The sequence below is a fragment of the Rhinoderma darwinii genome, chromosome 12 (genome assembly GCF_050947455.1).
Source record: "Rhinoderma darwinii isolate aRhiDar2 chromosome 12, aRhiDar2.hap1, whole genome shotgun sequence".
Taxonomy (NCBI): Eukaryota; Metazoa; Chordata; class Amphibia; order Anura; family Rhinodermatidae; genus Rhinoderma; species Rhinoderma darwinii.
In genome coordinates this window covers 75,445,962-75,468,309 of record NC_134698.1, presented here as the reverse complement: position 1 = coordinate 75,468,309, position 22,348 = coordinate 75,445,962, and the positions used below count along the sequence as shown (strand labels likewise).

At 44.3% G+C, this 22,348-nt stretch overlaps 1 protein-coding gene across 2 annotated transcripts; it reads left to right on the top strand.

The window, feature by feature from the left end:
- Nucleotides 1-546: 546 nt before the first annotated feature.
- Nucleotides 547-21,926, top strand: VRK1 (VRK serine/threonine kinase 1). 2 transcript variants are annotated; one of them, XM_075844071.1, is made up of 13 exons: nucleotides 547-652; nucleotides 4,073-4,320; nucleotides 6,386-6,441; nucleotides 7,068-7,137; nucleotides 7,233-7,320; nucleotides 10,102-10,210; nucleotides 10,392-10,484; nucleotides 11,360-11,492; nucleotides 13,398-13,518; nucleotides 14,107-14,165; nucleotides 16,774-16,940; nucleotides 21,090-21,165; nucleotides 21,747-21,926. In XM_075844071.1, the coding sequence occupies exons 2-13, from the start codon at nucleotides 4,083-4,085 to the stop codon at nucleotides 21,824-21,826; spliced, it is 1,290 nt and encodes a 429-aa protein (XP_075700186.1). In that variant the 5' UTR covers nucleotides 547-652; nucleotides 4,073-4,082; the 3' UTR covers nucleotides 21,827-21,926. The 2 variants fall into 2 exon arrangements, with proteins under 2 accessions (XP_075700186.1, XP_075700185.1); XM_075844070.1 differs by lacking the exon at nucleotides 547-652 and adding an exon at nucleotides 817-854.
- Nucleotides 21,927-22,348: the final 422 nt, after the last annotated feature.

Here is a 22,348-nt window from a genome sequence, read left to right as displayed (position 1 = left end):
TTCTTCAGCCGTTTTTGGAGATGTTTTTCATAGACTCTATAGAAAAACAGCCGTAAAAATGCCTGAAAATCAGGAGCGGTTTTCACTTGAGACCTTTTTTTTTTGTGTGTGCACAGAGCCTTAGGGTATGTTCACAGGGCTTATTTTCGGGCCGTAAAATCGGAAGCAGAACGACTCCAAACATCTGCCCATTGATTTCAATGTGAAAACGGCGTTCTGTTCCGGCGGGCCGTTTTTCCCATTGAAATCAAGGAGGCGTTCTGCTTCAGATTTTTCGGCACGAAAATAAACCGTGTGAACATTGGGGACATCTGTGGCTGACATACCGCTATGGGGACACTGACACAGAGAGGTATATATATACACACGCACTCATGGCACACATTATAACGCAGGAAGGAGAGCTCGGTCGCCGCTTCTCCCGTTACTACCTCCCGCGGTTTCCTCACATTACACGCAGCCGGTGATTCACTTTCTCCGATCTCTCCACACGCTCATTGGCGGGAAAACCCTCTTCTTCTCAAGCTTGAAGCAAAGTCATGTGACCCTCTACGTCATCACGCTCGCTACGTCGAGGAATAGACGCGGCGACTAGGAGGCTGAGCTGCTGCTGAATTGAGTTTCCCGCGTCGGAGAAGTGAGCGGCTGTGAGGTATTATAGACTCCCGGGCTGTGTGACCGCTGTCCTCTGCCGAGCAGGCCGGGCCCCGCCGCCTCTGTACGTGTGAGGGGAGTTGCGGCTGAGGCCGGACTGCGAGGCCGGAGTGTCGTGTTTATATTGAGCGGTTTATGTATAGGGCGGGAATTCTATATGCGCTGTCATACGGGGTCATGAGGTTTCATATTGGATCTCTGTAAGTCAGAACACGTAGGATTGTGCGACGTAAGATCGTAATGTCGCGCGCTAAGTCACCATGGTGATTGTAGTGGCGCAAAAATCCAGCCGGTTGGGGCTACTGTCGGCTGTCGTCGCGCTAGATTGGGGTCGCAACGCGTCCGTGTTCGCTATAATTGGTTGCGATGTTGCAGCACGACAATGTAATCTGTCACGTGTTTAAAAGTCACGTGTGTAAAAACCTCTTTGCCCCCCCTTGTCCCGTTCTGCTTTTATTTACGTGCTGCCAGTGTATTGTAGCTCTTATGTGATTGGCCGACAATCATGTGATCTCATCCTTATGAGTTTAAAAAATTGTCTTGACCGTAAGAAACGTGATCAAATAAACAAAAAAAAAAAGAATCCATTTTTAAGTGTTAGATCCCGCGCCGCTCCTGCGTCGACGCTTCGGCGGTCTTTGTTCTACTTTGCTTCAGTGCTGGCGTGCCCTACAGTCATGTGACCGTGATGATCTTCCGGCGTGCGATCGCGATTGGCTGCAGAGGTCATGTGGATAAATCATCATCACTGCAGGGCAAGTAAATAAAGACGGAGGGGAAACGCGGGGGTGGCCGGGGAGTATTGTGTATTTTTGTTAATTTCGTTTACCAATGTCAGGATAATTTTTTTTAAACTCCTGGAAAACCCTTATGCCTCATGCACGCGACTGTTGTGCCACTTGGGACGTTTTTGACGGCATCGGAGGGGCACCCGATAGTCTTCACGGACCCATTCACTTTAGCGGGTGAATCGGGTCCGTGAAAAATGGTTCGAGTCTCCGATCCGAGGAAAGATAGAACATGTCCCATCTTTCCTCGGATCGCTGATGGGACCCGGATGGCGGTCGTGTGCATGAGGCGTTGGGGTCAGTTCACTCGTTGCGTAAATACACTTATTTGTTGTGAGTTTTCCCCATTGAATTCAATAGGGAGGTAAAACCCACAACAAATAGCAGTTGTTGCGGTTTTTTATTGCGGCCATTCCGCCGCAAGAAACACAACTCGGGGGGAAAAAAAAAACAATCTTAGGGCCAGTTCACACAGTTTTTTTGACACGGAAAACGCGTTAAAAAAACGTCAAAGTGCCTCCCATTGATTTTAATGGGAGGCGGAGGTGTTTTTTTCCCGCCAGCGGAAAAACCGTCTCGCGGGAATAAGAAGTGGCGTTCCACTTTCTTCGGGCGTTTACGTCTCTGACCTCCCATTGACATCAATGGGAGGCAGAGAAAGCGTATTTCGCAGCGTTTTTTGCCCGCTGTGCTCCATGGACGCGGGCGGAAATTGGCGCGCAGGCAGAGCAAAATCAGATTTTCCACCTGCAAAAAACTGTGTGTGAACCCGGCCTTATACTTACCCAGGGGTCTGTTTCTTCCTCCACAGGCTGCAGCGCTCTCCTGGGATGAAACATCATCTCTGGACCGGCCTGCTAACCACAGTTTGGTACGGTTTTTCGCCCAGAATTCCCTGCGGCGCACAGAGCGGATACGCTGTGCACTTTTACGCAGGGTGTCTGCCCCGTGTGAACTCATGACAGTGGATGATGTGGTCATGTGACAGAAATACCCAATGAGTCCTGTGCAATCTGTCACGTGACTGAATGTGGGTGTATTGTTTGCATATGGCCGTCTGGCTTCCAGCGCTGGAGGCCTCGGGCAGAAGTTTTAATCAAGTAATTCTAGTTCCTCCCGTTACCATGACTCGGTTGATGTCAATACATTTAGATCTATAGCGATGCTCCCAGGAACCCATTTAAGGCTACATGCGCAAATTGCTTATTTCGGTGCAGAAAATCTGCAGGTAAAATCCACACTTTCTGGTGTGTTTTTCTTTAAATTCGTTTTTGGGTGCGTTTTTTAAAATATTTTGATTGGGAAACAACTTCAGAATTTGGAGCGTTTTTTTAGAACCTGGTAACGCCTAATGCACACGATGCAGATTTTATGGACGTATTTACCTGCTACATATCCGCAGCGCAATACGGTACCAGCGGAGTAAATGAGATTTTCAAGTAATCTGTACACACTGCAGAATTTTTTCCACGTATATTGGACCTGCGGTGCGTATTTTAAAATTCACAGCATGTCAATTTATCTTGCGTTTCCGCCTGCGAATTCTTTCTGACACGTTTATAAAAAAAACGCACCCGAATCGGTAGCATAAAAACTGCACGTTTCCACATCAAAATGTAAAAAAACGCACATAAAAACGCATAAAAAAAACCCATAGTATAAAATGCGGATTTCACCTGCGAACTTACCTGTTTACCGATAGTTTTGATGCAGATTTTCTGCAAAGAATTACGCAACGTGTGCATGTAGCCTCCGATACAATTCTGAGACGGAAACACAAGTAAAATTGACATGCGGCGGAACATACGTGCGGAAAATTTCCGCAACGTGACAATGAGATTACTTGAAATCTCATTTACTTGGCTGGTACTACATTACCGCAGGAAAATCCGCGTGGCGTATATTCGTAGCATAAAAGTACGCAGTGGAAAGCTGTACAACGTCCAATGGGAAAAACGTTCTGAAAATTACACCGACTTCTCAATTTCTTGCTTTCCGGGATATTTTTCACATAAGCTTACATTGTATTTTTACGCTGCGGAAATACAGGGAAAATACGTCACTTGTGACTGCACCCTAAGGGTATGTTCACACAGAGTTTTTTGCAGGCAGAAAATTGTGCCTCAAAATTCCGTCTGGAATTTTTGAGGCAGATTTTAATCTGCCTGCACGCCGTTTGCCTTGTTTTTGGCGGCGATTTTCGCCCACGGCCATTGAGCGCTGCGGGCAAAAACGCAGCGAAATACGTTCTCTCCCTCACATTGACGTCAATGGGAGGTCAGAGACACAGACGCCCGAAGATAGGGCATGTCGCTTCTTTTTCCGCAAGACGGTTTCTGGGTCAAAAAACTTAGTGTGAACTGGCCCTAAAGGGGTTTTCTTTTTACAGACCTGCACGGTGATCGGCTGATGTTTTGGCTTCTGAGGTCCCCGGTAAATAACTGATCATGCAGAAGGGGGGGGGGGGGGTGATGCGTCCAACTGCTGATTTCCCCTGCAGGAGTGTGACATTGATATAATTGTCCGTCCATATAATACATGTGATGGCCTGTCTGCCAGAGCGCAGATGCTGCTAGCAGGGCATGTGGTCAAAAGTAAAATATCTGAGATTGAATATTTATTTTTTTCAGATTAAATACTATGCCTCGTACTAAAGAAGGAGCAGCACCAGCCGCCAGGAAGGCACCAGCCGCCAGGAAGGCACCAGCCGCCAGGAAGGCACCAGCCGCCAGGAAGGCACCAGCCGCCAGGAAGGCACCAGCTAAGTGCAAGTTGGCGGAGGAGTTTCCACAAGGAGAAGTGCTCACAGATTCAGCAAAAAAGCAATGGAAATTGGGATTGCCCATCGGCCAGGGTGGATTTGGTCGTCTTTATCTTGGTAAGATTATTGCTAGTCATGGCCTGTGCCCTGAAACTTTTCCTTCCCTTATGTTTTTCCTTTCTATAATTAGAGTAATGGAGTCGCAGAAACGACTATAGAGCAACGGTGGCTCATGAGGATGCACAGCTCTTTACCATTGAAAGCAATGCATTTGTTTTCAAGGTGTATTTCAGAGCGTAATTTGACCGTTTACGCCGGAAACAAAGCTGTATGAACATGGCCTTAGGGCAACGTGACGTCTCACAATTCAAATGCTAAATGTAGAACTGCTGTAACCGTGACGCAATTTCAATGTTTACCTGTGGGAAACGGGGACGCAGACGACCACTGCAGAATATCTCGTCATTTATTTTTAATTTTTTTTGCAATCGCCTTAGCTACAAGATTTTACTGTGACTTCTAGGCATTACCATGAAGCCCCAGCATTACTCATGTAGGCCTGCACACATAACTATAGGTCTTAACCATAAGAGATGACAGGATTGTCCAAAATGTTGAGTCCTCCTAAAACCTGAGCATCGTGAGGAGATAATGAAGACTCCTCTCATAGGCGGTGCTTACTTAATTTATGATTCTGGGAAAACCCCTTTATCACCTATCCACAGGACAGGTGATTATTTTCTGATCGCTGAGGAGTCCACTGCTGGGACATTTATGACGACAATAGGCCACCTTCGATTTGTGGTAAAATCACAGCATTACTGCGACTCACTCATCACTTTGTTTCAAATCAATTTATTAAATTTCAACAAATGGATACGCAACGTGCATATTATATAGATTCATAGCAAATTGTAACTTCACGCAGGAAGTTAGTAGCCGGTATCCATCAGGTTAAAACATTTTCAAGAACAGTAGAGCAACCAAAACCTATAAAGGTGGTGTCATTAGTACAAGAAAGCATATCAAGTATACAGATATAAAGAAAAACAAATAAAATATATATAGATCTATATATCCCACATCCTCGGTGCATTCCACACAACAGAGTAATAAGGGTAAGGACCCGGGCACTCATCCGCCACACATAGAGACCGCTACATTGACAAGTAATGAGAGGTATGGAGCTGCCATAGATTGTACCCAAAGAGTCCAAATCCTATCAAATTGTTCAACAGTATCCTGTCTAAGGCCGAATTCACGCTAGCGTGTTCGGTCCATGATATACGGTCCGTATGTCGGCAGTATTTCCCCGACCGAACACACTGCAGGGAGCCGGGCTCCTAGCATCATAGTGATCTATGACGCTAGGTGTCCCTGCCACAATGTGGATAACTGTCCCGTACTGAAAACCTGATTACAGTACAGGACAGTTTTTTCCCGCAGCAAGGCAGGGATTCCTAGCGTCCTAGATAACTATGACGCTAGAAGCCCGGCTCCCTGCAGTGTGTTTGGTCCAGGAAATACCGCCTACGTAATGGTCCGTATATCAAGGACGGAACATGCACGTGTGAATCCGGCCTAACAGCGTTGAGCTTTTCGTAGACTAGAATTTTATTCATACGGTTTTCTCACTCATCACTTTAAAGAGGAGCGGTCCCCTCTCCTGACATGTCTATTTTAGTGAATAATTGTATTCCCCAGAAAAAAACAATTCCTGAGCATCTTTTCCTAGAACTCTGCGTTGGGCCTTTCCTCTGTTATTCCTCCTATACATTGAAAACTGGGTGTTACCGGTTGGGGGTGTGTCCCTACACAGACCGACAATGTCCAATCAGTGTTCACAGTCAGACTGTGTAGGGACATGCCCCTTTGTCAAGGGGAATAAGATTTTTGGCAATTTATTCATACGTTTCTAGGAGGAATAACCAAGGAACGGTACAATGTAGTGGTCTAAGAAAAGATACTCCAGAATTATTTCATGGGATATACAAGTGTTTACTAAAACAGACCTGTCAGGAGAGGTGACGGGTCCTCATTAATCTTACCCTATGGTGGAAAAGCCACTGGTAACTTGTGGCTCTTGTACAATTCTTCCCCATAGGGAAACTGAGGTTGCTTGTTAGTAATGATAATATAGATATTGAATATTGTCTTTTTTTTTTTTTTCTCCTTTCGCCAGCGGATGAAAACTCTTCTGGAACAGTGGGGCCGAATGCTCCTTATGTCATTAAAGTGGTAAGTGTTATTTGCTGTGGAATTAAAGGGGTTGTCCACTACCTGACAACTGATGACCTATCCACTGGATAGGTCATCAGTATGTGATCTGTGGGGGGGCAACAACCGGACCCTGCACCGATCAGCTGTTCCGGCTGCCTGCGGGCACCTTATGTCATTGCACAGTGTGTAATGTACGGAGCAGGAAGCAGTTGGCTCTGTACATTGCATGGCGGCCGTGCTGCAGAACTGCAGCTTTGCTCCTATTCACTTGAATACTGCAAGTCGGCTGCTATTCCGTGACCGGAGCCATCTGCTTCCATCATGGACGGCAGCCGGTCCGGCTGATCGGTGTGGGGTCTGGGTGTCGGACCGCCACAGATCATATACTGATAGGTCATCAGTTGTCCGGTAGTGGATTACCCCTTTTTAAATATTCTCGTAGGTAGTACTTATAATGTGATTCAACTAACCATGCTGCAGAAATATAGAATCAATGCGTTGTCCACATCTGCGCTTTGGATTCCGTTTAAATCTGTCGTATAATATAATTGATACCGCCAGCACCCAACAAACCTAGTTGACATATAATCGGATCTGACGTTTTGGCAACAGCACAGCATGCACATTTTTTTTTATAATTTTAGGAACCAAGTGAAAATGGACCCCTCTTCTCTGAACTCAAGTTCTACATGCGTGCTGCCAAACCTGACATGAGTAAGTATTTGTAAATTGGAGAAACATTCCCTTTTCTATAACAAAAACATTAACGTAAAAGATTTTTTTTTTTCTGTTTTTTTTTTTTCTTTAAGTTCAAAAATGGACCAGCAGTCATAAATTAAAGTACCTTGGTGTGCCCAAATATTGGGGCTCTGGGCTGCATGACAAAAATGGAAACAGGTAATTAGAGAGAGAATAAAGTTGCTTGATGACCAGGTTTAAAAAAGGGTCACTACTACATCAATCTTATTGTACACAAATCACTTACACCTCTTTTCACGCCCTGAACTCTGTCGTGTGCTAGAGGTGTGTGTGTCATTTCCCGGCCTGACCGCGGTACAGGTGAACGCGGCTCACATTTATGATGCTATCAGTCTCCGCCTCCCCACAGATCTGCTGTTCCGTACTGTAGAATTTTGTTTAGTGCGGAACAGCTGTTCCGTGGGGAGGCAGAGACTCCTAGCATCAAAAATATCTATGATTGCAGGAGTCCCGTTCATCTGTACCGTGGTCGGGATGGGAAATGTGGCCGACACAAGCCGTTTTTCACCACTTGAACTCGGTCGTGTACAAGAGTTAGGGTATGTTCACACGCAGTGGTTTCAGACGTAATTTGGGAGTTTTACGCCTCGAATTACGCCTGAAAAAACGCCCCTAATACACCTACAAACATCTGCTAATTGCTTTCAATGGGAATTACAATGTTCTGTACCCACGAGCCTTTACTTTACGCGTCACTGTCAAAATACGGCACGTAAAATGATGGCTCATCAAAAGAAGTGCAGGACACTGCTTGGGATGTTTTTGGAGGCGGTTTTCATTGACTCCATTGAAAAGCAGCTCCAAAAACGGCCGTGAAAAAGGCGAGTTGTTAAAAAAAACATCTGACAATCGGGAGCTGTTTTCGCCTGAAAACAGCTCCGTATTTTCAGACGTTTTTGGTCACTGCGTGTGAACATAGCCTAAGGCTTCTACACTGACTAAAACAAACCACCATGTTTCTGTCAGCCTGTCATCTCAAAATTGCAAATGGGGTCCTAACCGTAAAGGTTTTTTTTGCGGTTTTGTCAAAGGTTAAAGGGGCTTTCCCATAATCCTTATTTATATAGCTGATCTATGGGGACCCCCGCCAATCACGAGAACGGTAAAAAGGCCCTTTTACACGGGCCAATGATCGGACAAATGAGCACGGACTCCTTGTAAAAGGAGCAAAAGAGCGCTGATCAAGCGGCCGTTAAGTTTATCGGCGCTTGTTATATTGGCTGGTGTAAAAGGACCCTTACTTTGCCGTTCCTGGGAGAACCATATGAATGGAGTGTTACTGCGAATGCTCAGCCACCGCTCCATTTATTTCCCTGTGGCTGCCGAGTGCTATCTACGACCGCCATCTACGACCGCCCTATAGAAATGAATGGAGCAGTGGTCAAGCATACTCACTACCGATTCATTCCTATGCAGCTCCCAGGAGCGGCAAAGTAAGCCTGTTCTCGTGATCGGTGGGGGTCCCATAGGTTGGACCCCCACCGATCAGATATTTATCACATACTGTGGATGATTATGGGAAAACGCCTTTAACCATTGTATAATAAAACATTTATAGAACTTTTTAATATATTTTGTGCTTGACAAACTCGCTGTTTTAAGACCTGCCTAAAGACCGTGAAAGGGAACACTTGATTACATCCAGAGACTAAAAACCTGTTCAGACCTAATGAGGGTTTGTTTATAATTGTACCCAGTCTGGACAATCCACTGTAAGCTAATCACATCAGTGGCACAGATCTCTCTCCTGTCCTGATACTTTGCTACAGTGTATCAGTGCATGTAAAATACATCAGCCCGAAGTTAAGGTTACTCCCTTCTCAGAGTGTTTCCTAGACCTGTAGAGGTTTTCGTTCATTCCTAGCAAAAAAAAATTATAGAAAATGGAAAGGCTTGAAATATAAAGACAGTTGCAGAACTTCTCTATATAAAATTATGAAATGGGTCGTGCAGAAGTCGGCCCAGTGATCAGCTGTTCTTGTGTGGGGGAAGCAGAGTATGGCGAGACATTTCTCCTGTAGTGGCGGAAATGTAGTACTACACGGTGTCCATTCAGATGAATGGCTGACCATGCAATGCATAGGTGGACTGGCTCTCCGAGAGCCAAGGCGACTCCATCCTGGCTCATAGTACTGGCTCCTGAGCGCCCCCTCCTATGATTTCTATGTGCGCTAATGGTTTGAGAGAACCCCTATAAGCTTTATTTACACACACTAGGAATGTTTGTCTGTGTGACAGTCGTCTGACTAACCCGAGGCACAAACAGAAACTAGAAAATCTGCAGTGCTCTGGTCTATTCGTATTGATACTCGGCACTCAAAGGTGTTATGCAATAGGTTTAACGTTTCGGTCTATATATTCGACCTTCTTTAGACACAGATTACGTCCGTGGATACGGATATGCGGCACTTGCGACCTTCGGTAATGAGCGCTGTTAAACTTATTTTTGGATTACTGCTTTTCGCTATATGTAAAATAAAATGTCACTTATTGTAGAATACCTTGGAGTGCTGAATTCCCATTTTTTTATACGTTGGCGTGGAAGCCTGCTCACGCACCATTGAAACACGGAGTGCTGCGGGATCAAGAGAGTACCATTAGTATTGATACCGCCATATATTTGTCATATAGTTCCTTTACGCACATCAGTGTCCAAGTATAAACGTAGTGGTTTTAATCTATTTCATCTTCATTTCTATTGGATTGCACGTGCCAGCAGTCGCTGAATGTTCAGATCATGGTGTCCGCGTGCCTGTTCAGCTATTATCTAAGGTATAAGCTGCACCTTCAGTAGTTTTAGGAAAAGCAAAGAAACCGGTTATTCCTGATGCATATTATTTATAGTGTCGTTTATTTCCCTGTTTCGTATATACTAAGGTTAGGAAATTTGGAATGCTAATCTTTGCATCCGGGTTTCAGTTACAGGTTTATGGTAATGGATCGTTTTGGGAAGGACCTACAGAAGATATTTGAAGAGACGTCCAAGCGATTCCCACACAAAACTGTGCTGCAGATAGGACTGCGACTTGTAAGTGCTATTTTACTTTAACACAAGATCACATCCAGAAATGTAGGCAGAGGCTGCTTCATCCTGCTGTCAACTACCAAAATACATATATCTTTATTTTTTTAAAAAATTTTTTACGATTTGATTTATCGTTTAACATCTTTTATTTACAGTGGTCTAATGTTATATGTGTATTTTTTAGATTGATATTCTGGAGTATGTACATGAGCATGAATATGTACATGGAGACATCAAAGCCTCCAATCTTCTCCTGCATCATAAACATCCGGATCAGGTATGCTGTAACAATTATACCTTTTATTTTGTGTGCAGGTATTCTGTTTGTTTTTGCATTTTATCGAACATCTGAAATTGCCAAAATGATGTAGGTTCTGCTGCAGTTCTCCAAGCATTGTTTTTAGTGACATCAATTAATACAATAATGTAGATTTTCAGCATTTTTCCTCCACTAGAAATGGCATCTGTAAACACTGCTGGTACAGCAGTTGCAGGGAATCAGATTTTCTAGCACCTAATTTTCCCACATAGTAAAAAAATAAATTAAATTAATGTAGATATTCAATTTTGAGTGTATCTTCACCTTTTAGGCCTCATGCCCACTTCAGTTATTTTCGTCGCAGTGCTATTTGTTATTTTAACTGATGGCACCCTGACACATTCATTTCAATGGGGCCATGCACACTTGCGTCGTTTTAACGGAACAGTGTGGCCGTTCCGTCATAACTAGGACAAGTCCCACTCCTATCCGTTTTTGACGGAACAGTCTCGGCCTTTTCATTGATTTGGTCCGTGAAGCATCAGTGTGCGGTCCGTGATTCACGTTTCCGTCATTAACGGCCGAACGGAAGTGTGCATGAGGCCTTAAAGGGGTCATTCCAGCAGGATAACCACTTTCCATATCCCCTATTAGGGCTTATTGACATCATAGAGAAGGGTCACCAAATCAGGACCACCTTCCTTTTAGCCAGAGTCGAGCTGCTTGAAAGAGCTGATCACACTCTGGCTGGTTCATCTATTACACGGTAGCCCGTTCATTTGAATGGACACTTTGTACTACTCTCCCTAGGATATCCTTCATGTGATGATGGGAGACCACCTTCCGTTCTAGCCTCAGTAATGGTAATAAACAGAGACTGCTTATCTCTCCAGGTGTTCTTGGTGGATTATGGCTTAGCCTACAGATACTGTCCAGAAGGTGTGCACAAGGAATATAAAGAAGATCCCAGGAAATGTCACAATGGCACAATAGAGTTTACAAGTGTTGATGCCCACAAGGGTGTCAGTAAGTATATTTATTTCTGTTATTTTGTAATTTCATATTTCGCTAGCATAAGTGAATAAAGTTTCATTCTCTGTTTTTCAGGAGATCTTTTCTCCTGTCTTTAAAGCAACCTTGCGGTCTCAGGACAAAATGATGTGATGCACATGGAGTAATATTACCTGGTGCCCTCTAATTGCTCCCCCTATGCTGTGGATGTGCCTTTTTATGGTTCCCTCTGTTGTCTCAAAAGGGTCGCAGCGCTTCTCAGCCGAAGTCTAAGACACTCCCCCCTGCTCATGGACTGGACAGAACTTCTCACGTGAGCTTCTCTGGCCAATCCAAGAGGAGTGGGAGTGTTGCCGACTTGTAGCTTAAGAAGTATCGCATAGAGGCGACCCGAATACAACGGATCAACAGCAGAGGGGACAACCGGAGGGCACCAGATAATATAACTTCATGTGCACCATCATATTTAAAATGTTGTCCCGGGACCGGAGGGTCGCATTAATTTCTAAAAATGACAATCGTTCCCAGCACAGGAAAGACGGCTATGTCCTAAAATGAGAGGTTTTGAAATGTTTCGTAGCTTTAGCGCACAATAACGGTGCCTCACATAGGCAACATGGCAGCATTTGGAGTGACTGGTTCCTTTAAACTGACCACGGGCTCAGGGCAATGCTATGTGCATAGCCCTTTAGTCTGGTTTAAGACCGCTATAATACCACTTAAATGTCTATTTGGTTGCAAGAAGACAATGTAGATAAAGATTGTGCAAAACATTAACAATGCCCTAGTCCTAGACTATCCCTAAATAGTTACAAATTTTTTTCTGTCATTTTAATTCATATTTTTAAACATAGAAGTATTTCCATTAAATTCCTACTTATTTCCCTAATTTCTGGATCCATTCCAGCAGCCGGTGTATAACACAATATTCTTATTTTTTTTGCCTGAATAGCGTTTAAAAGAGCATAAAGTTAAGAAACCAAATATTGAGCAAGTGACACTTTTTCCTTTCTAACTTATGAAGTCTTCAACTGGTTCTTCACAAACATCATATTGAAGTGTTTGGCTCAGCTGTTCATTTACTGTACTATGGGGGTGCTGTTATTGCAGAAGTAATTTGTATTTCTGTCCAAACAACTTGCTAGGCCTCCTACATACAGTATGCAAATTTCTTTGGCACCGTACGTGTATGTGACATCCCTTGAATTCTTAGAAATTAGAGACTCCAGACAGATGAAGAAAATTAGTTTTATTTTTCTGGGCATTATCTGACAGGAGAAAAACACCACCCAAACAATTCACATGCGGATTGTATGTTTCACCAGCGAGCTGAAATGTGTTCTAGCACTGAAGTCAAATGTAAGATGTCCCCCCAGATCTCAAGTGTCATGTGTATAAAAAGGACCCCCCTTCGTAGCGGGATTCTGGGCCTCTGTTCTCTTTTCCATTGTTTTATCTGTGACAATGGAATTGCTCCCTGGATATATGGCACGGGGGAAAGGGTTCCTATAAGAAAAGCCTTGTGATTTGGTTTTCTTTGCTTTTCTGAAATGTGCAGTTTTTGCTACAAAATTGCAGATAAGGAAATGTTCCCAGAACTGCTTTTCTGGAAACATTTTGGGATACTTCAAAAACCGTTTTTGGTTACAAAATTACTCATTGAAGTCAATCGGTCACAAATGCCATTCCCTAAACTCTGGGTTATTGCCTTTTTCAAACAATCCCACTCACGTGTAGGGAATATGACATGTACATACACCCCTACCTACCGATAACTGGGCGATCACAAATGTGAGGTCATCTTAATCTACCACCATAAAAAAAAATAAAAAAATTCTTTTAGAACATTGAAATATTTCCTGCTTGCTGTGTTTGTATGGAACTAAATGTCATTTCATAGATTTACCTTTTTGACTTCAGATCCATCCAGAAGAGGAGACTTGGAAATTCTTGGCTATTGCATGATTCAGTGGCTGTGTGGGAAACTTCCATGGGAAGACAAGCTGACGGATTCAAATTATGTAGCCAGCTCAAAAATAAGGTACCTGCTCCTGCCCGGTGTCACGAGTACGTTTTAATGTTCACTTTTTATTTGGTTACAGTTCTTGGGCCTCTGCAGCTCCAATTGGATACTTACGTTACTTGGAAAATGTAACACCCTGCCCGCATGATCATACGTGGATTCGGTTAACCTGCGGCTGTGCAAAACATCCAGACAGAACATACTGAATGCTTTTACATTTATAAAGATTGTTTTTTTTCTATGTCTGCCTTAAGACAGGCACAAGACATAAGAGTTGGGATGGAAATTGTCCCAATTTTCTTATATAGGAGCTGTACGTGTGAGGTACACACATATAGTGAGAAGTGGCTGAGGCTTCATCACCGCCGCACCTCCGTATAATCCCCACGCTGGGCTCCGTCACTATCTGCACTGACCATGCTTCCTAACCCACACCGTCATGTTCTAAGATGCCAAGCGCTGCTGCTCGTTTCCAACTTCTACTGACGGGCAGTCTTTTTGATGTATATTGTAGGCTTTCTGACTTGGCACTGCTGCTAGATGTGTGACCGTGCTAATATCCTTTACTCCGCAGTTAGAATCCTATTTTTTATGTTTGTTTTCTAGATATCGCGATGAAATTAAAACACTTATAGACACGTGTTTCCCAGGAAAAAAGAAGCCAGGTAACACCGTGACTTCTTTTGCTGATTTCCTATTTTATAGAAGCATTTTGATACGTGAAAATACCTGCTATATCTTTGGCCGGTTTTGTCCAGCAGACTATTTTATAAATGTGAACCTTACTGATGTGCTGACTATTCACAAATTGAAGGTTTTTATGCACGCTTGAGTATAAATCGTGTTTCATGGGCAACACCAGGAACAATTCTGCCTCTTCTCCCTGTCTGTGTAAGGTTGACTGCAGTTTAGTTGTAGAGGTGCTGGTGTGGAGGGGCACAATCTGGATGTTTATTAGGGAGTCTGCTGGCAGGGAAAGGGCGGCTGGAAGGGCATCCATATAATCATATGTACTACTGACTAGGGATGTCACGATACCAGAATTTGGATTTCGATAACGATACTTTGTTTAGTATTGCGATTTCGATACCAATTTCGATACTTTTGCCAACAGTAATAAAAAAAAAATTCTTCCGTTTTCTGATGTGAGGCACGACGTGTGATGAATTTTGAACGCGCCTCACATTAAAAGTAATCCCATCATGTTTCTCAGTCATAATGGGTTAATGTGCGAGGTACATGATGGGGTTAATTACTATTAATGTGAAGAACATGGAGGGTAAATTCATCACACCTCGCGCCTCACATTAATAAGTGAATGAAAGCCGTGTTTATTTCATTTTTTTTACAGCGTACACATCATAAATGATGCAAAAAAATTGTTGTGCGCGCCATTACTGAATGTGTATATTTTATGTATTGAGACTTATTTTAATGTTTATTGTAAAAAAGGTGAAGGTGTATTTTTTTTTTCAATTTAACAATACTTTGTTTTTACTTTTATTTTTAAACTTTAATGTACTGACATATCAGATATGTGCCAGTACATTAGCCTGTGGACGGATAGCACACAGGCAGTTGTTAGGACATACCCAAGTATGTCCTAACAACATGAAATATGGTAAGACAGCCCTGGGGTCCGTCAATAGACCCTGAGCTGTCTGCCCATATATGGTATGGCCCTCGATCGCGTCACAGGAATTCCCTGTGAAGCGATCCAGCGGCATCCCCCCTGCTCATTTTCTCCTGAATGCTGCAGTCAGCTGTGATCGCTGATCTCCGCCGTTATAGAGCGGGGCTGCGGCTGTGTAATACAGCCACTGCCCCGCTCCTGACAGGAAGTGCGCGCGCGGTCAGCATGAGGAGGTGCGGCCGGCGCTGCACTAATGAGCGGCAGTTCAGGCACTGAGGACAGAACACGGGGGTGTTTTGTAGAGCGCCCGCAATGTTCTGTCTTCAGTGCCGCCGCTCATTAGTGCAGCGCCGGCCGCATCGCATCATCCTGACCCCGCAAACTTATCATGACTCAGGAGCGGGGCTGTGGCTGAATTACACAGCCGCAGCCACGCTCCCATACATTCATGTATTACTATACTGAGCTGTGCGGCTGCGCAGCTCAGTATCGAAATACAGGAAATAGCGGTATCGAACCGTTTAGGGATGCACAGTATCGAAACAGTATCGAAGTTTCGAGGCACCGTGCATCCCTACTACTGACGAATGCAAAATAAAAATTTAAAGGGACACTTGTGCTTTTCATTTATTTTACAGAGATCTGTCTTATATTTTTAACTAATGCAGTGAACATCCTTAGGCCTGGTTCACATCGCATTTTTGCCCTATGTTCAGCATGTACGTCAGGAAGCTCCCGACATACAGGCTAAATGTGTCCATATGGCTCCATATATGGACAGTGACGTCAGGGATTCCTCCGAGTGGAGTCCTGCCGACTATTTGACTGGGGATTCCGGGATCTTAAAGTTCCTAACGTCACTGTCCATATACGCTCAGTGACGTCAAGGCCTTCCACAGGACTGTAATACCGAGGCAGAGCGCACGCGATGCTTTGGGGACTCCGTCAGTGTAGCTCTTGACATCACTGTCTATAGAGACAGTGACGTCAGGGGGTTCCCCGGGCACAGTGCTTCAAGTAACGCTCTGCCCAGGGAGTTTGTGTGACGTATCCATTGTATACCTTTTCAGTGGGATACGTCGCTGTCTTCCTTAGATGGTATACGTGGGGACTCCTTCCGATGTATACCTCTGACGACTGGAAAATAACGCAATGTGAACCAGGCCTTACTGTGCAACCTCTGTGACATGATAGCAAGCACATTCACATAATGACTAGTTATTGCTGGTTTTATGTTGAACATTCAGTCCGATCTGTTTTACAGCAGGAGGAGCTAAGAAGAATTTAATATAGTCTTGGGTAAAAAAAAAAATTTATGATCTAAACCACTGCTCTTTCTGTGCTTAGGAGTCCAGTGGGCGGTCCTACTCAGTGATGGACAGCTGTCACTTTGTACACTCACAGGAAAGGTTGTCCATTATTGAGTAGCACCGCCCACTGGACTCTTACGCATAGAAAGAGCAGAGGTTTAGATCAATAAAATACAAGTTATTTTAAATATTCCCCCCCCCCCCCCCCCCCATCTTTATCTCCATCTGCTCAGCTCCTCCTGCTGTATAACGTGCTGCCTGCAGATCTGACTGCATTTTTAATGTGACGGGCTCCCTTCTTAAAGCTTCTATTTCGTTTCATTATTACAGGTGAGATTGCAGAATACATGGAGGTTGTTCTAGAACTTGGTTATGTGGATAAACCTCCGTATCAGCAGTTAAGGGACATCCTTCTACGAGGTCTGGGTGCCAAGGATGATGGGAAGCTGGACTTCTCTTCAACTCTGAATGGAGATGCTCCTGTAAAGGCTCAGAAGGTAGTATTTATGATGTCCTATAATGTATATATGTCTAGGTAATGTTTAGTTTCCCATGTTGTCCCTTTCATAGTGCCAGATTAACTTTAGCCCTGTTATTACTTGGATGTGGGGCTACAAGCCCCTCTTGTGATCTCTACCTTTTTAAAAGGGCTGCCGACAATCCGATAAATCCTATGATGGTCCCGTGAAGAGTAAAATGTATAACTCTATTTCTTTAATGGGGACCTGTCACCAGTTCAGTAAAACCTGATTTCCTACCTCATGTCATAGGCGCTGTCACACTGATTGTGTCAGTGTAATTTGTATCCCAATTATGCTGGTTAGACTATACTTGTCAAAGCGGCGGTAATGCTGAGGTTTCACAGGGCAGTGTCTGTGTTGGGTGTATGACACTATGAAAGGACAGCGTCATACACCCAACACAGACACAGCCCCCAGCTGAACGTCCGATGCGGGGTCCGGGTCTCAGACCCTCTCCCCCAGATCATCTACTGATGACCTATTTGGCGGATAGGTCATTCAGCTGTCCGGTAGTGGACAACCCCTTTAATGAGTCACCATGGAAGTGGTCATGTGACCTCAATATGAACAAATCATCATCACTTTGGGTCCTCAGCAGAAGGGGCTTTTAAAACTGGCAGCTGCTTATGGCACAAAAAAAAATAAAAAAGCTCCAATCACTGGTCGCAATGGTCACATGCTATTCATACTGACATGACCGCTGAGACCATGTTTTCTCATTAGCATGTATTGGCAAAAAGGGGGGAGGGTTACTAACGGCTTCATGACACTTTTCTGGGAAAAAGCTGCGCGTTTTGGTGCATTACATATCTGAGTTAAATATTGCGAAGCTCTGGTCATTGGGGCACACAGAAGACTGTGGGTATAGCCTGCTGCCACTAGGAGGCGACACTAATCAAAGCTCTTCCTTCATCGGCTATAACAGTCCTGCAGACACTGAGCTGGTCAGTTTTGAAAGTGGTGCGAAGATAGGGAGGAGTCGGCGCCACCATCAGGCCGGCAGATTTATTTATTACGGAAATCGTAGTGCAAATAGCAGGCGCCGATTTACATTTCTGTCACTAGAACAGCCCAGGATGTGCCAAATTTATTAAGAGGCGTGCACAATTTACTCCAATGTACATCGGTTTAGGACTGGCGTATGAGATGCCAGTCTTAATAAATCTCCGCCTCTGTCTTTTAAATGATGATCACGTTCTATCTGCTGCTCTCTCATCCGTGGCTGCCCATTTCTTGCAGACCTACAGGCTCTGAATTTTTTTTTTATAGGGCACCCAGTACTCGGAGGCCCATTAAACTACAGGCTGATGAAAATGTTCATAGTTGGACAAGAAGATTACTTGGCAGATTAGCAACCTCCTAACTAGACAAATTTGTGTTTTGGCGAGCGTGTGTATTATATATATAAAAAAGTCATTGTCCGCTTGATTTGAGACTTTTATGTTTTTGTTATGCTTTCCGTGGCATTGACTCAAATATCACATTTATTGTGCAGGTAACAAACCTTCTGTATAAAATCCTTGAAAGTGGAGAAATGTTATCATTTCCAGTCTTTCCGTTCGGCCGCTGCGTAGCGGTCCAATAATGAGATCCGCTCTCTGTGTTTTTTGGTCAGAATGAGAAGTGTCTGTGTGTATTCCTGACTAATGCATCACAAATCTGCTGACATGCTAACCTTGAAGTCCTAGCTGGCGATAATCAGGCCTGTGCGGCGGCGGAAGAGACGTACCTAATGCACTCCATCAATGCAGTTTGCATATGGGAGTTCCCACGGGGGAGCTGCTCTGTGCCAGCTGAGGGTTACCTGCCCATTGCAGTTATTGTATGTAATTATCAAACCAATCTGTTCAGCCCAGCAGGGTTTAGATGGTAATCTGAAAGCAGTGTTCTTTCCATGAGAGATGGATTGCACTATCCACCCCCTCACCTTCTATCCCCCTCAGCATTGTATCCATACAGCTGCTTTCTTAGCAGTGACGCTTCAGACCCTTGTGAAGTACAATTGTCAGACTCATGTAATTTCATATAATTGTCCAACAAGAGCATTGCTAAGGAAGAGCAAACCTGTAAATGCGCCCACCGGGTACGAACCGTATGAATTATGTAGATGCTGCCGATTGATGGTGGTAATAATTAACGTGCGAAGCGCCACTACCAAACAATACACAACAGCGAGTGTTGTGGGGATAACGCAGCGCCCGTGTTCATTTGCATAGTATAGGGGGGTCCTGTGATGACGCTCGGAGTGTGGACTGATACTTACATCGTTGTTCCATAGGTGAATAATACAATTAATGAGCAGCATATGGTAAGTGTGATGATAGATGGCGATTTTAGCGTGTATTTGGAATCCTTTTTGTTGTCCTTGCTTTCATTTAATAACTTATCTTTTGTATGTTGCGAATTTACATCCTAGATTGAACAACAAATTGGCAAGCGCGGTGTAGAAAATACAGCTTTAAGGCCCCGTACACACACCCGTAGTTTACAGATCTGCAGGCCCATTCGTCTCTATAGGCCACGGACACATTTTATATTTACGGATTTGTGTCCAGGCCGTAGAAATGATCCGCAAAATATAAATATTAAATGTCCTATTCCTGTGCGCAATTGCGGCACGGATTTGCCCATAGAAGTCTATGTGCAATATTGCGGACGGTTCCCTATGTGCTTTAGACTTTAAAGGAGTTTTCCCATGAGAGACGTTGATGACCTATCCACAGATCTGCCATAAATGTCAGATAGATGCGGGTCCCACCTCTGGTACCTGCACCTGTCTCTAGAACGCGGCCCCCTAAACCCCGTTCTAGCTTTGTCTGATCTCTCTGCCTCCCGGCCACTTCCTGGTTACATGGTCGTGAGTTATGAAAACAGTGTAACCCGCTGAGCCACGCGGCTCCCGTAACTCCCATAGTAGTGAATGGCCGTTACGGAAGCATGCGAGCTGCGCTGTTTCCGTAACTTCCATTCAGTTCTTTGGGACTTACAAAAACAGTGTAGCTCCGCGAGCTGCGTTGTGTATCTAACTCACGACCATGTAATCTTTTTCATGGTCGGAATTCACCTCTATCAGCCACAACACCGAGTGGCTGGACGAGGATTAAGGGGGCCCCGTTCTGGAGATGGGTGCGGGTCCCAGAGGTGTGACCTTCATCTGACATTTATGACGGATCCTGTGGATATGTCCTAAATATCTCTCATGGGGAAAACCCCTTTAAGATCTGATCAGGGTAACCTCTACTTGGATCTTCTACGTTTGCCTCCTTGTTTGCATTTTACCTACGGGTGCTTTTAATTTCAATCCATGCAACAAAGATCCGCTGGCTTTGGCCCTTCTGTGTGTATATGTGCTTGAGATGGGGAAATGTTATACTAAACAAATGGAAATGTCTGACGGTTGCAGAAAACGTGGTGGAGCAGTGTCTAGGGCTCTGTTCACATCTAGGGCACTGTCGCAGATTCCTTAAAATTTGACAGGAAAATTAGTGCTACATACAGCGGGGCGGGTTTCTCTAACTGCTGGTGATTGGCTGTTGTGGGGGGGGCGGCCGGCCATCAGCCAGCCAGCCGCACGTTTCCTGCAGGGGTAATGTAGCATTGCATGGTTGCCATTCAAATGAATGTCCATCCATGTAATGCAAGGACCAGAGCCGGAGCGCTCTTATAGTGCGGGGTCTCCCATCTGGCACGTTTAGGGGGTCCCAAGTGGCGGAGCTAATTCTGACGTCCACGTTCCCTAGTAAAAGGTCTGTTAGACCTGAGAGACATGTCCGTACTTCTATGTCGGTGAAGGTCTCTCAATGCTCGGGAGACGTCACAGGGAATATGATTCAGGTCTGTGTGATCTTCAGCAGAGATCTTGAAAACCGTGCGGAATTAATACAGAAAGTATATTGGAAAACATTTAACTATACAAAAAAAAAACAACAACATTGATTTGCTAAAACCGGACAAGGCTTTCAAGTACGGCATTGCCTGCTTTATGTAGAAAGTATTTCCAGGTCATCGCAACGTGACCATACATAGAGCATTGGGGGTGGGGGATTCAGGAGGGATTTCTCAACCGAGCTGTCTGCAATTATTGTAATCTACAAGTATTAATGGGGCTGATTTCTTGTATTTCAGAGAAAATTGCCTAAGAACTCCGATGATGAGGAAGAAGCAGAACAAACTGTAGCGAAGAAGAGAGCAGCTCCCAGAAGTGAGTCGTCTCCCGCAGAGAATCCCTCATGTTTTATAGGCCGTTTACTTGGTATCAAATCCTGTTAGGCCATGTAGAACCCAACCTTAAAAATCGACTCACTAACTTTATCTTCATTATTGAAGTCGTCACCCGCCCCCCCCAAGACACATTGACATGTACATAGGATATGAGATAAATGTCCGATTGGTGGTACAACCGCTTTGAGCAACACCGATCATGGTGGAGGGTCTCATGTCCCCGTTACCTAGTGTGTTGAGAATAGTGGAGAGGAGGCAGCGCATCACTTGTCTATCTCCATATTTTCTATAGTGTCCGATAGCTGCAGAGATAGAGCGCCCGTCTTTCATACTTTTTGAGCCACAGTGCGGCCAATTAAGGATACTGTACAAGGCCCTGCAACCCCTTCCATTGCACCCATTTACATGGATCCTACACAGCGCTCGGTTTAGGGGCAGAGGTAAATGCTCTTTAAACTTCAGTGCTGAGGCAGCCATAGATGTTGTGTTGTATTTTCTGCACTACTGCTGTTTGGTGACCTACTAGTATTTACATTTCTATATCAATGTTTTTGTGTACAGGGCGTCCCACAACAGCCGCTGCCACTTCTCCAAAACCGGCGCCAAAGGGCAGAGGACGCGGGAGAGGCAAAAAACAATGATAGTTTGACCTATTTTTACATGTGCTTTTATGGTTTTTGTTGTAAGGAGATAATATTGAGATGTCCATAATATCTTTTGAGAATAAACGTTTTATCAATCGCCGGCGTGTATGTCTCGGTCTGTACGAAATATATTTGATTTATGCAGCTTTTCTTTTTGGAGAATTGAAGAACTAAGATTTCATTCCTAAAGTTTTACCCTCTTAAGCGCCTTTCAAGATGCTCTACAGTCCTGAAAACCATGTTACAAGTGTGATAATATGTGATGTTCATCTAGGGATTAGAGGAGGAGAAATCGTAATTGTATACAAAGCTCTGGACGGAGGCATCGCAACCTGGTTGAAAATCGCCATTGTTTATACTGCTGGCTCCATTCAGAGCTGGAAAATGGCGCATGATCGAAATAATTTTATTGCATTGTGGCTTTATCATGGCTTCCATCCCTTATGATGAATTGACACGTTGCAGGATTGCTGTGGATTTTTAGTGCGGATTCTGCACTGCAGATCGACGGCGCTTCAC